The sequence below is a fragment of the Zootoca vivipara genome, chromosome Z (genome assembly GCF_963506605.1).
Source record: "Zootoca vivipara chromosome Z, rZooViv1.1, whole genome shotgun sequence".
NCBI classification, from domain to species: domain Eukaryota; kingdom Metazoa; phylum Chordata; class Lepidosauria; order Squamata; family Lacertidae; genus Zootoca; species Zootoca vivipara.
Window position 1 is genome coordinate 3198107 of NC_083294.1, and position 15175 is coordinate 3213281.

Genomic DNA, 15175 nt, shown 5'->3' on the forward strand with positions numbered 1-15175 from the left:
GCCAATCTACATGGGAGTCAATGACTTGGATGATGGGCTTGAGAGCATCCTGATCAAGTTTGCAGATGACACAAAATTGGGAGGAGTGGCCAATACCCCAGAGGACAGGATCACACTTCCAAATGACCTGAACAGATTAGACAACTGGGCCAAAGAAAACAAGATGAATTTTAACAAGGAGAAATGTAAAGTACTACACTGGGGCAAAAAAATGAAAGGATGGGTGACACCTGGCTTGAGAGCAGTCCATGTGAAAAGGATCTAGGAGTCTTGACAACTTGACATGAGTCAGCAGTGTGATGCAGCAGCTCAAAAAGCCAATGCAATTATGGGCTGCATCAAGAGGAGTATAGCATCTAGATCAAGGGAAGTAATAGTACCACTGTATTCTGCTCTGGTCAGACCTCACCTGGAGTACTGTGTCCAGTTTTGGGCACCACAGTTCAAGGATACTGACAAGCTGGAACGTGTCCAGAAGAGGGCAACCAAAATGGTCAAGGGCCTGGAAACGATGCCTCATGAGGAACTGCTTAGGGAGCTGGGTATGTTTAGCCTGGAGAAGAGAACGGACCATAACCCACACTTTCCCCCTCCGAAAACCGAAGGGGAAAAGTCACTGCGGATTATGGAAATCGGGCCGTATCCGCACCCTCCGCGGCTGCAGCCAGCGACAGGAACGTGGGAGGAGGGAGGAGCAGCCTGAGCTGGGGGGGGGGATGGGCGGGAGCTCCATCCTTCCTTCCTTCCATCCTTCCTTCCCCCCTCTTTCTTTCTCTCTCTCTCTCTCTCTCTCCCTCCCTTCTCTCTCTCACCCCTTCTTTCCTTCCTTCCTTCCTTCCTTCTTCCCTCTCTCACACACCCCTCCCTCCCTCCCTCCTCTCTCTCACCCACTCACCCACCCCTTCCTTCCTTCCTTCCTTCCTTCTCTCTCTCTCTCTCTCTCTCTCTCTCTCTCTCTCTCTCTCTCTCTCTCTCTCTCTCTCTCTCTCACCCACCCCTTCCTTCCTTCTTTCCTTCCTTCTCTATCTTCCCTCCTTCCTTCCCTCTCCTCCCCTCTTGCCCCCCTTTGTTTTGATCCTGGGTATGTCCACCCACCCCTTCCTTCCTTCCTTCCTTCCTTCCTTCCTTCCTTCCTTCCTTCCTTCCTTCCTTCCTTCCTTCCTTCCTTCCTTCCTTCTCTCTCTCTCTCTCTCTCTCTCTCTCTCTCTCTCTCTCTCTCTCTCTCTCTCTCTCTCAGCCACCCACCCCTTCCTTCCTTCTTTCCTTCCTTCTCTATCTTCCCTCCATCCTTCCCTCTCCCCCCTCTTGCCCCCCCCTAGTTTTGATCCTGGGTACGTCCACCCACCCCTTCCTTCCTTCCTTCCTTCCTTCCTTCTCTCTCTCTCTCTCCCACCCACCCACCCCTTCCTTCCTTCCTTCCTTCCTTCCTTCCTTCCTTCCTTCCTTCCTTCCTTCCTTCCTTCCCTCTCTTCCCTCCATCCTTCCCTCTCTCTCTCCCTCTCTTGCCCCGCCTAGTTTTGATCCTGGGTACACCCACCCACCCACCTATTCCTTCCATCCTTCCTTCCTTCTCTCTCTTTCCTCCTTCCCTCCTTCCCTCTCTCCCGCCCGCAGTTTTGATACTGGGTACGCCGCCCACCCCTTCCTTCCTTCTCTCTCTCTCTCTCACCCACCCCTTCCTTCCTTCCTTCCTTCTCTTTCTTCCCTCCCTCCTTCCCTCTCTCTCCCCCTCTATTGCCCCTCCCCCAGTTTTGATCCTGGGTACGCCCACCTACCTCTTCCTTCCTTCCTTCCTTCCTTCCTTCCTTCCTTCCTTCCTTTTTTCCTTCTCTCTTCCCCTCTCTTGCCCCCCCGTTTTGATCCTGGGTACGCCCCTGCACCTTCCTCTTTAGCGCCAAGACCCCCCGAAGGCCTACACCCAGCCTTGGCTGGATCCTACCCTCCAGGTCAATCAGGTGTTCTTCAAAACCTGAAGGCCCCCTCTTTGCAAAGCCCACTATTCCTGCCCCCGCCGTTCCGTTCCTTCGAGCGAATTTAACAAGGCGCAGCACAAAGCTAACAGGATCGAGAGAAATAGGAGCAGCATGAGGCTAGCTGGCAAATTGTAGGGATGTTGCCAACGGAGTGGGGGGGGGGAGCTGAACTTCAGAAGCTATTCTTAAAAATGGGGCAGGTGTTTATTGGTAAATTTTAAGTGGCTGCCCAAGCAAGGAGCTTTGTATGTTGCATAATGGCAGGCGAGGGGAGGGGAGCGAGAAAGCCTTAATTCTTCTCTGCTGAGTAAATGTATGTAACTAACCAATATTTGTTGCCAACAGGATACTGTAATCAAGGGGTCCCCGAAAGTAATTATATTTTCCGGCAAGTCATTTTCTTTCAGAGGCGCAAAAGAGCAAAGAGCAACTTTTCCCAAGCAGTTGGTGTGGCTGTCCCGAAACACGCCATAATACTAATGATTGTACAGTGGGACCTCGGTTGATGAACACAATTGGTTCTGGAAGTCTGTTCATCAACTGAAGCGTTCATAAACTGAAGCGAATTTTCCCATTGAAAGTAATGGAAAGTGGATTAATCCGTTCCAGATGGGCCCGCGGAGTATTCAACCTGAAGCGTACTTAACCCGAAGCATGGGTGTAATTGGTTCTGGAAGTCTATTCATAAACTGAAGCGTTCATAAACTGAAGCAAACTTTCCCATTGAAAGTAATGGAAAGTGAATTAATCAGTTCCAGATGGGACCGCGGCTTTGGTAAACTGAAAATTCATAAACCGAGGTGTTCATAAACCGAGGTTCCACTGTACTTACAAATGTTTCTACTTACGAACGAAGCTCCGTCCGCCATCTTGGATGCGGTTTAGATAGGATTTTTCCTACTTACAAATTCTTAGATAGGGTTGCTTCAACTTACAATTTTTTTCTCCCAATGCATTCCTATGGGATTCGGCTTACAATTTTTTTTCAACTTTCGAATGTGCGTTCAGAACGCATTTAATTCGTAAGTCGAGGTACCACTGTATCCCCATTATTTCTTGACTTTTTCACAAGACCACCACATGTGTATAAAGTTGCCTTCCTTAGACTTGCATTTCCAGCATTTCGGGGGGTAGTTATTTGTGGTATATGACGGGGGGGGGGGGGTTGCTCTTCTGAGTTTTGTGTTTTGAAAATGAATCTTTCTACATCAAAAACAAAGCAGATTGCACTCCATAACCATCGCTTAAAAACAAAGGTATCCTCCTCTCACCTACTGCAAGAATGAACACCAACTAGGTCACTAAAAGCCATAGCACTATTGTTGCTGAAATGCCCAGGGAAATACCATATTTTTCGCTCATAACGCGCTGTTTTTTCCTTCTCGTGAGCAAGGAGAAATCTCTGTGTGTGTTATGGAGCGAATGCATGGCTCCGGCAGCGGGATCCCTTGGCTGCCGCTGCAGTTGGGAGCAGTTGTGAAAATCAAATGTAAACAAATTTTTTAAAAATTGCAAAAACAATTCGTCTTGCGAGTCAACAAAAAAGGTCGCAAAACGCTTTCGTCTTGCGAGTTTTTCGTTGTGCAAGGCATTCGTCTTGCGAGGTACCACTGTATTGGTTTTACCTTTTAAGTTGCATTACTGGGGGAAATGCACTTTTCGACGAAATTCTTATTTTTCGAGTTTCACCTGGATATGATTAAATTCCTTTATGAAAATATCCCATAGGAACATATGCTACAGCAAGTTACAAGTCCTGTACTCTTAAATTAGGCCATGAAAAATCTGAATCTCCGGATCAGGCACTTAATAGTCACACACACGTTTTTGACACAGAGTTGAACAGCTGCATTGTTAAAAAAAACAACAACAACCCACCACTGAAATCTTTAAAAGTTCAGGCTCATGAGATGGAAGTTCAGTTTTTAATAAAAATATACATGCAGCCTGTAGTCCAAGAGATGTGGCGGCAGGACAGGAATGTAAACATGTTGCCAAAACATTGGGTAAAGCATAGCGGAAGAGCCATGGATACAGGCGGTTAACTGGAAGACACAAAAACAACAACATCAGCAAATAATAATAATAATAATAATAATAATAATAATAATATTCTATATTATTATTATAATATTCTATATTATATATTATTATTCTAATATTATTATATTATTGGTATCTGAAGAAGTGTGCATGCACACGAAAGCTCATACCAAAATAAAAACTTAGTTGGTCTTTAAGGTGCTACTGAAGGAATTTTTTTATTTTACTTCGATCCAGACCAACACGGCTACCTACCTGTAACCAATAATAATATGTTATTTATACCCCGCCCATCTGGCTGGGCTTCCCCTGCCACCCTGGGCGGCTTCCAACAGAAATATTAAAATACACTAATTTCTTAAAGATTAAAAGCTTCCCTACACAGGGCTGCCTTCAGATGTCTCCTAAAAGTCTGGTAGTTATTTTTCTTTTTGACATCTGATGGGAGGGCGTTCCACAGGGCGGGCGCCACTAGCGGGAAGGCCCTCTGCCTGGTTCCCTGTAGCTTTGCTTCTCGCAACAAGGGAACCGCCAGAAGGCTCTCAGCATTGGACCGCAGTGTCCGGGCAGAGCGATGGGAGTAGAGACGCTCCTTCAGGTATGCTGGACCGAGGCCGTTTAGGGCTTTCAAGGTCAGCACCAACACTTTGAATTGTGCTCGGAAACGTACTGGGAGCCAATGTAGGTCTCTTAGGACTGGTGTTATGTGGTCTCGGCGGCCGCTCCCAGTCACCAGTCCAGCTGCCGCATTCTGGATTAATTGCAGTTTCTGGGTCACCTTCAAAGGTAGCCCCACGTAGAGCGCATTGCAGTAGTCCAAGCAGGAGATAACTAGAGCATGCACCGCTCTGGCGAGAAAGTCCGCGGGCAGGTAGGGTCTCATCCTGCATCCCAGATGGAGCTGCCCTGGACACTGAATGGACCTGCGCCTCCATGGACAGCTGTGAGTCCAGAATGACTCCCACGCTGTGCACCTGGTCCTTCAGGGGCACAGTTACCCCATTCAGGACCAGGACCTGCCCGCCTCCTGTCCCCCCAAAACAGTACTTCTGTCTTGTCAGGATTCAACCTCAATCCATCACACAGGACCTTCACCACCTTCACTGGTCCTGATTTGAAAGAGAGGTAGAGCTGGGTGTCATCCGCATACTGATGAACACCCAGCCCAAACCCCCTGATGATATCTCCCAGCAGCAGCATGTAGATGTTCAAAAGCATGGGGGAGAGGACAGAACCCTGAGGCACCCCACAAGTGAGAGCCCAGGGGTCTGAACACTCAGCCCCCACCACCACTTTCTGAACACGGCCCAGGAGGAAGGAGCGGAACCACTGCATGACAGTGCCCCCAGCTCCCAAGCCCTCAAGACGGAAACACAGGATCTTGACCACCTTCACTGGTTCTGATTTGAGAGAGAGGTAGAGCTGGGTATCATCCGCATAGAATCATAGAATCATAGAGTTGGAAGAGACCACAACGGCCATCCAGTCCAACCCCCTGCCAAGCAGGAAACACCATCAAAGCATTCTTGACATATGCCTGTCAAGCCTCTGCTTAAAGACCTCCAAAGGAGGAGATTCCACCACACTCCTTGGTAGCAAATTCCACTGCCGAACAGCTCTTACTGTCAGGAAGATCTTTCTAATGCTTAGGTGGAATCTTCTTTCTTGTAGTTTGAATCCATTGCTCCGTGTCCACTTCTCTGGAGCAGCAGAAAACAACGCTTCTCCCTCCTCTATATGACATCCTTTAATATATTTGAACATGGCTATCATATCACCCCTTAACCTTCTCTTCTCCAAGCTAAACAATGGTACTCTTACTTCCCTTGATCTAGATGCTATACTCCTATTGATGCAGCCCAGAATTGCATTGGCTTTTTTAGCTGCTGCATCGCACTGTTGACTCATGTCAAGTTGGTGGTCTACCAAGACTCCCAGATCCTTTTCACATGTATTGCTCTCAAGCCAGGTGTCACGCATTCTTTCATATATTTTTCTGCCCAAGTGGAGTACTTTACATTTCTCCTTGTTAAAATTCATCTTGCTTGCTTTGGCCCAGTTGTCTAATCTGTTCAGGTCATTTTGAAGTGTGATCCTGTCCTCTGGGGTATTAGCCACCCCTCCCCATTTGGTGTCATCTGCAAACTTGCTCAGGATGCCCTCAAGCCCATCATCCAAGTCATTGGTAAAGATGTTGAAGAAGACTGGGCCCAAGACAGAACCCTGTGGCATACTGATGGACACCCAGCCCAAACCCCCTGACAATCTCTCCCAACGGCTGCATGTAGATGTTCAAAAGCATGGGCCATTCCTCTGTTCTTCCCTGGCCCACCACCAAAAGAAATAGAGCTTACAATAACGGCTTATATTAATTTTCTCCCCCTCTACATATCCAACTCTTGCCTTTCATCATTTGCAAATGGCATCTCTCAAGGGTTATTCCATGCCATTGTACACCGGAAAAAAGCCCCGTTCGCAACGAGGGGTGTGATCCTCACCTGAGCAAAAGAGACTCTGGCAATGCAAATCTCCTGCTAGGAGGAGAGGGGGCACAGAAGAAGAAAGGGGGGTCAAGTGCTTAATGGCCCCCGTGCGCCGAATACACTCCTTAATTCGCCACTTTCCCCCATGCTCCTTTGTGACTATAAATACTGGCTTTCCTAGCACAGTGGAAAATTAATCGATTTGAATAATAAAAGGTTATTGTTGACTTATTCACCAGCTCATTCAGCGGGCTTGGTAAACTCCGGGACAGGCTATATTGGAATTTAACTCCAAACTAGCAGATGTCACAAATCCCCGTTTCAGAGAAGGAAAAGGAAAAGTTAAGTCCGACATCAGGAATCACAAGACCGAGAAACCAGTAGGAGAACCCTCCAATCTCCCAGGACGTACAAGGTCTCAAAGTAGCTGTCTTATTACAGACAAATTTCAGAAAAGGACTGGAAAGAGAAGTTGCTGAATTGCAACTCATTACCAAGCTAAAAAACACGGAGAGACCTGGTCTGAATAAGGATGTGTACAGGTGGAACTTGGAAAATTAGAATATTGTCGAAAAGTGCATTGATTTCAAGAATGCAATCATTCGTTCCATTCCATTTATAATTTACCCGCCTAACGACAAATCATGACAATGACAAAAAATCAAGGCTTGGCATATCTTGCTTTCCATGTCACGCATCTATCTCATCAATTGGTTTCACCTTTTAAGTTGCGTTCCTGAAATAAATGCACTCTCCGACAATATTCTAATTTCCCAAGTTTCACCTGTAAAAAATTTTTTTTGCAGTACAGCGGTACCTCGACATCCGAACACTCGACTTCTAAAGGTTTTGACTTCCGAAGTCGGCAAACCCGGAAGTATTTTCTCTGTGCATGCGCCAAAGCGCAAAATGCGCAAAATGGTCGCTTCGACAACCGAAGACTTTGACTTCCCAGAGGACAGGATCACACTAATACCCCAGAGGACAGGATCACACTTCAAAACGATCTTAATAGATTAGACAACTGGGCCAAAGCAAACAAGATGAATTTTAACAAGGAGAAATGTAAAGTACTACACTTGGGCAAAAAAAAATGAAAGGCACAAATACAGGATGGGTGATACCTGGCTTGAGAGCAGTACATGTGAAAAGGATCTACTGTAGGAGTCTTGGTAGACCACAAACTTGACATGAGTCAACAGTGCGATGCAGCAGCTAAAAATGCCAATGCAATTCTGGGCTGCATCAATAGGAGTATAGCATCTAGATCAAGGGAAGTAAGAGTACCACTGTATTCTGCTCTGGTCAGACCTCACCTGGAGTACTGTGTCCAGTTCTGGGCACCACAGTTCAAGAAGGAGACTGACAAGCTGGAACGTGTCCAGAAGAGGGCAACCAAAATGGTCAAAGGCCTGGAAACGAAGCCTTATGAGGAACGGCGTAGGGAGCTGGGTATGTTTAGCCTGGAGAAGAGAAGGTTAAGGGGTGATATGATAGCCATGTTCAAAGATATCAAAGGAATGTCATATAGAGGAGGGAGAAAGGTTGTTTTCTGCTGCTCCAGAGAAGCGGACACGGAGCAATGGATTCAATCGACAAGAAAGAAGATTCCACCTCAACATTTGGAAGAACTTCCTGACAATAAGAGCTGTTCGACAGTGGAATTTGCTGCCAATGAGTGTGGTGGAGTCTCCTTCTTTGGAGGTCTTCAAGCGGAGGCTTGACAGCCATCTGTCAAGAATGCTTTGATGGTGTTTCCTGCTTGGCAGGGGGTTGGACTGGATGGCCCTTGTGGTCTATTTCAACTCTAGGATTCTATGACTCTACTAGCTGACCCGGCCACGTGTTGCTGTCAGCCATATGTCAGGAATGCTTTGATGGTGTTTTCTGCTTGGCAGGGGGTTGGACTGGATGGCCCTTGTGGTCTCTTCCAACTCTAGGATTCTATGACTTAAGAAGAGCGCCGTGGAACGGATCGTCTTCGTAAGTCGAGGTACCACTGGATTAGCAACAATGGACTATTTTGTGCCATCCACCTCCGTCTTTCTATCTCTGTATGTTTGTTTGTGTGTATGTGTATACGACAAAATTATGGATAAACGATGGCTTTCAGGGGGCTCTTCTCGTGACCCCCTCTTGATGAACTCTGATGGTGGCTGATAAGAACTGCATTTTCCGTAATTTTGTTTGCTAAGATTGCAGGCTTCAGGCTACTTAGGGTCCATCAAATACCTGAGAGATGAAAGCTTTAGTGCGCTCAAAGGACCATCCACTCCAGAAATGGCCCCACATCATTTGCTCGAAAACAACAACCAAAAACATCCCGGTTTGATATGGTTCCAAGTTTAGATTTGTGTTTTTCAAGGTTTCAACAGTCAAGAAGCTTGTGCATTTTTTGATTACAAAACCCCCGTAAAGTTCTCCTTGCTGTTCATTGTGCAAATGGATATTGATTGTGGGTTCGTCTTGTCGGTTTTAATTCCATGATCAATGCTGAATAGCATGGAAAATGAGAAGTCTATGTGCCGTTTTATAGTATGTATTTGTTTACTCTCGGTTCGAGATTAAAGGTGAGATAGAATGGGGAAGTTTGGGAACCAGGATTATCCTCTGTTGAGAATATTGTGGTTGTTTAGTCGTTTAGTCGTGTCCGACTCTTCATGACCCCCTGGACCAGAGCACGCCAGGCACTCCTGTCTTCCACTGCCTCCCACAGTTTGGTCAAACTCATGTTTGTAGTTTCAAGAACACTGTCCAGCCATTTCGTCCTCTGTCATCCCCTTCTCCTTGTGCCCTCCATCTTTCCCAACATCAGGGTCTTTTCCAGGGAGTCTTCTCTTCTCATGAGGTGGCCAAAGTCTTGGAGCATGTTGGTGGCTTCGAGACCACTGTCCAACCAACTCGCCTTCTGTCATCCCCTTCGCCTTGTGCCCTTCATCTTTCCCAACATCAGGGAGTCTTCTCTTCTCATGAGGGCCAAAGTATTGGAGCATGTTGGTGGCTTCGAGAACACTGTCCAACCATCTCATCCTCTGTCCTCCCCTTCTCCTTGCACTCGCCATCTTTCCCAACATCAGGGTCTTTTCCAGGGAATCTTCTCTTCTCATGAGGTGGCCGAATTCTTGGAGCCTCAGCTTCAGGATCTGTCCTTCCAGTGAGCACTCAGGGCTCATTTCCTTCAGAATGGATAGGTTTGATCTTCTTGCAGTCCATGGGACTCTCAAGAGTCTCCTCCAGCATCAAAATTCAAAAGCATCCATTCTTCGGCGTTCAGCCTTCTTGATGGTCCAGCTCACACTTCTATACATCACTACTGAGAAAACCATAGCTTGAACTATACGGACCTTTGTCAGCAAGGTGATGTTTCTGCTCTTTAAGATGCTGTCTAGGTTTGTCATTGCTTTTCTCCCAAGAAGCAGGCGTCTTTTAATTTCGTGAACCATCTGCAGTGATCATGGAACCCAAGGAAGTAAAATCTCTCACTGCCTCCATTTCTTCCCCTTCTACTTGCCAGGAGGTGACGGGACCAATGGCCATGGTCTTGGGTTTTTGATGTTGAGCTTCAGACCATATTTTGCGCTCTCCTCTTTCACCCTTATTCAAATGCTTCTTCATCCCTCCTCCCTTTCTGCCATCAAGGTTGTATCATCTGCATATCTTAGGTTGTTGATATTTCTTCCGGCAATCTGAATTCCGGCTTGGGATTCATCTAGTCCAGCCTTTTGCATTATTAATTCTGCATAGAAGTTAAATAAGCAGGGAGACAATATACAACCTTGTCGTACTCCTTTCCCAGTTTTGAACCAGTCAGTTGTTCCATATCCAGTTCTAACTGTAGCTTCTTGTCCCACATAGAGATTTCTCAGGAGACAGATGAGGTGATCAGGCACTCCCATTTCTTTATGAACTTGCCATAGTTTGCTGTGGTCAACACAGTCAAAGGCTTTTGTATAGTCAATGAAGCAGAAGTAGACGTTTTTCTGGAACTCTCTAGCTTTCTCCATAATCCAGCACATGTTTGCTATTTGGTCTCTCGTTCCTCTGCCCCTTCGAAATCCAGCTTGCACTTCTGGGAGTTCTTGGTCCACATACTGCTTAAGCCTGCCTTGTAGAATTTTGAGCATAACCTGTGCCGTGTTTTAAGCAAAACATATGCAGCTAAGGTTGCCATTAAGGCACACACAAAGCTAGGCACATTTTCAGCAAACAGACGTGGGGAATTCAGCGTAAGGCAGGGGACATACTTGCCAGGAGCACATGAGGTGGAGAGGGCAACCATTTCGGCCCAAGTTCTGATACAGAGATAATTCATAGAATCCTAGAGTCGGAAGAGACCACAAGGGCCATCCAGTCCAACTCCCTGTGAAGCAGGAAACACCATCAAAACATTCCTGACAGATGGCTGTCAAGCCTCCGCTTAAAGACCTCCAAAGAAGGAGACTCTACCACACTCCTTGGCAGCAAGTTCCACTGTCGAACAGCTCTTACTGTCAGGAAGTTCTTCCTAATGTTGAGGTGGAATCTTCTTTCTTGTAGTTTGAATCCATTGCTCCGTGTCCGCTTCTCTGGAGCAGCAGAAAACAACCTTTCTCCCTTTCTCCCTCCTCTATATGACAGCCTTTGATATATTTGAACATGGCTATCATATCACCCCTTAACCTTCTCTTCTCCAGGCTAAACATACCCAGCTCCCTAAGCCGTTCCTCATAAGGCATCATTTCCAGGCCTTTGACCATTTTGGTTGCCCTCTTCTGGACACGTTCCAGCTTGTCAGTCTCCTTCTTGAACTGTGGTGCCCAGAACTGGACACAGTACTCCATGTGAGGTCTAACTAGATCAGGAGACAGTGGTACTATTACTTCCCTTGATCTAGATTAGGCATTCCCAAACTAAGGCCCACGGGCCGGATGCGGCCCAATCACCTTCTAAATCCGGCCCGTGGATGGTCTAGAAATCTGTTGAGGTTTTTTCACTGTGTGAGTACGTGCATCTGGTCACATAGCAATTAAGAGCTGGCAACATGCCCAGAAGAGTGATTCAGCAATCTCCAGGGCTGGATAATTTGCCTAGTGATAGAGACTTAGCAACAGCTTGGTGATTGGTGCAGTAACCCTATTAAACTAAGGGTGAATTTGTGGGGTTTTGTGGAGAGTTGGTGGTGTGTTTCTGATGCGGTTATTGTATTGTAGAGAGATAGAGAGAAGTACTGATCTATGTACTGTTTGTTGTTTTGTTCTTGTAAATAAAGCTGTATATAGTTACACAGTACTAGTGGCAGTGAGTTCCTGTGTTCCTGCAACTTGACTTCATCTTGCAACCAAGAAGTTTCCGCTGTGCCTGCGCTACTCTGCTGAGTTCAACTGGTATAGTTGGCATTTACGCCAGGTTTTTAAGTGAGTAGAATGTGTCTTTTTATTTAAAATGCATCTCTGGGTTATTTGTGGGGCATAGGAATTGGTTCTTTTCCCCAAAAAAATATAGTCCGGCCCACCACAAGGTCTGAGGGACAGTGGACCGGCCCCCTGCTGAAAAAGTTTGCTGACCCCTGATCTAGACGCTATACTCCTATTGATGCAGCCCAGAATTGCATTGGCTTTTTGAGCTACTGCATCACACTGTTGACTCATGTCAAGTTTGTGGTCTACCAAGACTCCTAGATCCTTTTCACATGTACTGCTCTCAAGCCAGGTGTCTCCCATTCTGTATTTGTGCCTTTCAGTTTTTTATTTTTTATTTGCCCAAGTGTAGTACTTTACATTTCTCCTTGTTAAAATTCATCTTGTTTGCTTTGGCCCAGTTGTCTAATCTGTTAAGGTCATTTGGAAGTGTGACCCTGTCCTCTGGGGTATTAGCCACCCCTCCCAATTTGGTGTCATCTGCAAACTTGGTCCATGCTTACTCCTCACAGATCTCTCCAGTGTCTGGTTATGGTGCTTCTGGTTGCTGAGAGTAAGTAGGTTATGAGTTCTTTGTGGCGTAAGTGGGCATTGTTGTCTTGGAATATGTTTAGTAAGACCAATTCTGGGGTTGTTTCCATAGTTTGTTTGGTTATTTTACATACAGCAGTCCCTCGACTTACGAATGTAACCCGTTCCGAATGCACATTCATAGGTCGGAAAGTTCAGAAGTCGAAACGCCACTTCCCATAGGAAAAAAAATATTCGGGAAAATTCGTAAGTCAGAAAAACCGCATGTAAAACTTCGTAAGTCGAAAAACCCGCAGTTAAAGCTGCCAACGTTTCCGTTCAGATGTATAAAAATCCGTAAGCATGTGACCAGTTATCCAGTTCATAGAAGAAGAAGAGAAGAAGAGTTTGGATTTGATATCCTGCTTTATCACTCCCCGAAGGAGTCTCAAAGCGGCTAGAATTCTCCTTTCCCTTCCTCCGCCACAGCAAACACTCTGTGAGGCGAGTGAGACTGAGAGACTTCAGAGAAGTGTGACTAGCCCAAGGTCACCCAGCAGCTGCATGTGGAGGAGCGGAGACGCGAACCCGGTTCCCCAGATTACGAGGCCACCGCTCTGAACCACTACACCACACTGGCTCCCACCCACTGTCTCCCATTCCCAGTCTCCATTAACAGGCTCCCATCCGCCAGCTCCCATTAAAAGACTCCCATCCCCCGGCTCCTATTCCCAGAGTCTCCCATTCCCAGTCTTCCAGTAAGAAGAAGCAGAATTTGGATTTGATATCCCGCTTTATCACTCCCCGAAGGAGTCTCAAAGCGCCTAACGTTCTCCTTTCCCGTCCTCCGCCACCACAAACACTCTGTGAGCTGAGTGAGGCTGAGAGACTTCAGAGAAGTGTGACTAGCCCAAGGTCACCCAGCAGCTGCATGTGGAGGAGCGGAGACGCGAACCCAGTTCCCCGGATTACGAGTCTCCCGCTCTTAACCACTATACCACACTGGCTCCGTAAGTCGAAACCTACGGATGTCGAGTAATTCGTAAGTCGGGGGACCACTGTATTTCTTGTATGGTTGTTGTCCAGAGGAATTTGATTCTGGGGCACTCCCACCGCATGTGGAAATATGTGCCTGTTGAGGCGCACCCTCTCCAGCATTTTGGTGAGGTTCCTGGGCGTATGAGCGCTACTGAATCAAGAAAATCCTTAATAATAATATAAATGGAAATAATAATAATAAAAGAGAGAGAGACTTCCCTGGCAGACCAAAAAGAAGCAAGCGCCTCAGTTTGAACTTACAGTGCTCAGTTTGCTGCAGCAAATAAGGATGCGCCGTTCGTACAGCATACTGGCGTAGAGTTGCAACATGTTGTTCACGTCTACAGCGACAAAATACTCCGTCAGATTTCTCTAGGAATGAAGAAGGCAGGAAGAACTTTATGAATATGTTTTTTTAAAGGAGATAACAGTACATTAACTACCGCCTGAAGTAGCTGTTGCAACATTTGTGGCAGGAGGGGACACAAGAAGTGTTGCTGACAAGCAGGGCAGGGTTTGCCAGAGCAGATTGAGGAGTGGTTTAGAATCATAGAGACATAGAGTCATAGAATCATAGAGTCATAGAAATATAGAGTCATAGAATCATAGAATCATAGAGTTATAGAGTCATAGTCATAGTTCATAGAATCATAGAGTCATAGAATAATAGTCACAGAATCATAGTCATATAATCATAGAGTCATAGAGATATACAGTTATAGAATCATAGTCATAGAAATATAGAGTCATAGAATCATAGAGTCATAGAGTCATAGTCATAGATCATAGAATCATAGTCATAGATCATAGAGTCATAGAATCATAGAGTCACAGAATCATAGAGTCATAGAATAATAGAGTCTATGAATTATAAAGTCATAGAGTCGGAAGAGACCACGAGGGCCATCCAGTCCAACCCCCTGCCAAGCAGGAAACACCATCAAAGCATTCTTGACAGATGGCTGTCAAGGAACATAGAAAGGTGCCTTACACTGAGTCAGGCCATCCGTCACTCTGGAATCTCCCCCAGGCCACCTGGAGATTCCAGCAGGTGTGTTGAATGGGGGAACCTTCTCCATACAAAGCAGGTGCTCTACCCACTGAGCGGCTGTCCTTTAGTTATAGAGTTATAGAATGATAGAATCATAGAGTTGGAAGAGACCACCAGGGCCATCCAGTCCAACCCCCTGCAAAGCAGGAAACACTATCAAAGCATTCTTGGCATATGCCTGTCAAGCCTCTGCTAAAAGACCTCCAATGAATGAGACTCTACCACACTCCTTGGCAGCAGATTCCACTGCCCAACAGCTCTTACTGTCAGGAAGTTCTTCCTAATATTGAGGTGGAATCTTCTTTCTTGTAGTTTGAATCCATTGCTCCGTGTCCGCTTCTCTGGAGCAGCAGAAAACAACCTTTCTCCCTCCTCTATATGACATCCTTTGATATATTTGAACATGGCTATCATATCACCCATTCACCTTCTCTTCTCCAGGCTAACCATACCCAGCTCCCTAAGCCGTTCCTCATAAAGCATTGTTTCCAGGCATTTGACCATTTTGGTTGCCCTCCTCTGGACACGATCTAGCTTGTCAGTCTCCTTCTTGAACTGTGGTGCCCAGAACTGGACACAGTACTCCAGGTGACATCTGACCAGAGCGGAATACAGTGGTACTATTACTTCCCTTCATCTAGATCAGGCATCCCCAAACTGTGGCCCTCCAGATGTTTTGGC

At 46.3% G+C, this 15175-nt stretch overlaps 1 protein-coding gene across 1 annotated transcript in view; it reads right to left on the reverse strand.

The window, feature by feature from the left end:
- DENND1A (DENN domain containing 1A) overlaps nucleotides 1–15175 on the reverse strand; it is a 264483-nt gene that overhangs the window by 111343 nt on the left and 137965 nt on the right. The window contains exons 9-10 of the mRNA XM_060270319.1: nucleotides 13705–13815; nucleotides 3918–4018 (exon numbers count right to left, since the gene is read on the reverse strand). Coding sequence (XP_060126302.1) covers nucleotides 3918–4018; nucleotides 13705–13815 — 212 coding nt within the window. The remainder of the gene's footprint in view (nucleotides 1–3917; nucleotides 4019–13704; nucleotides 13816–15175) is intronic.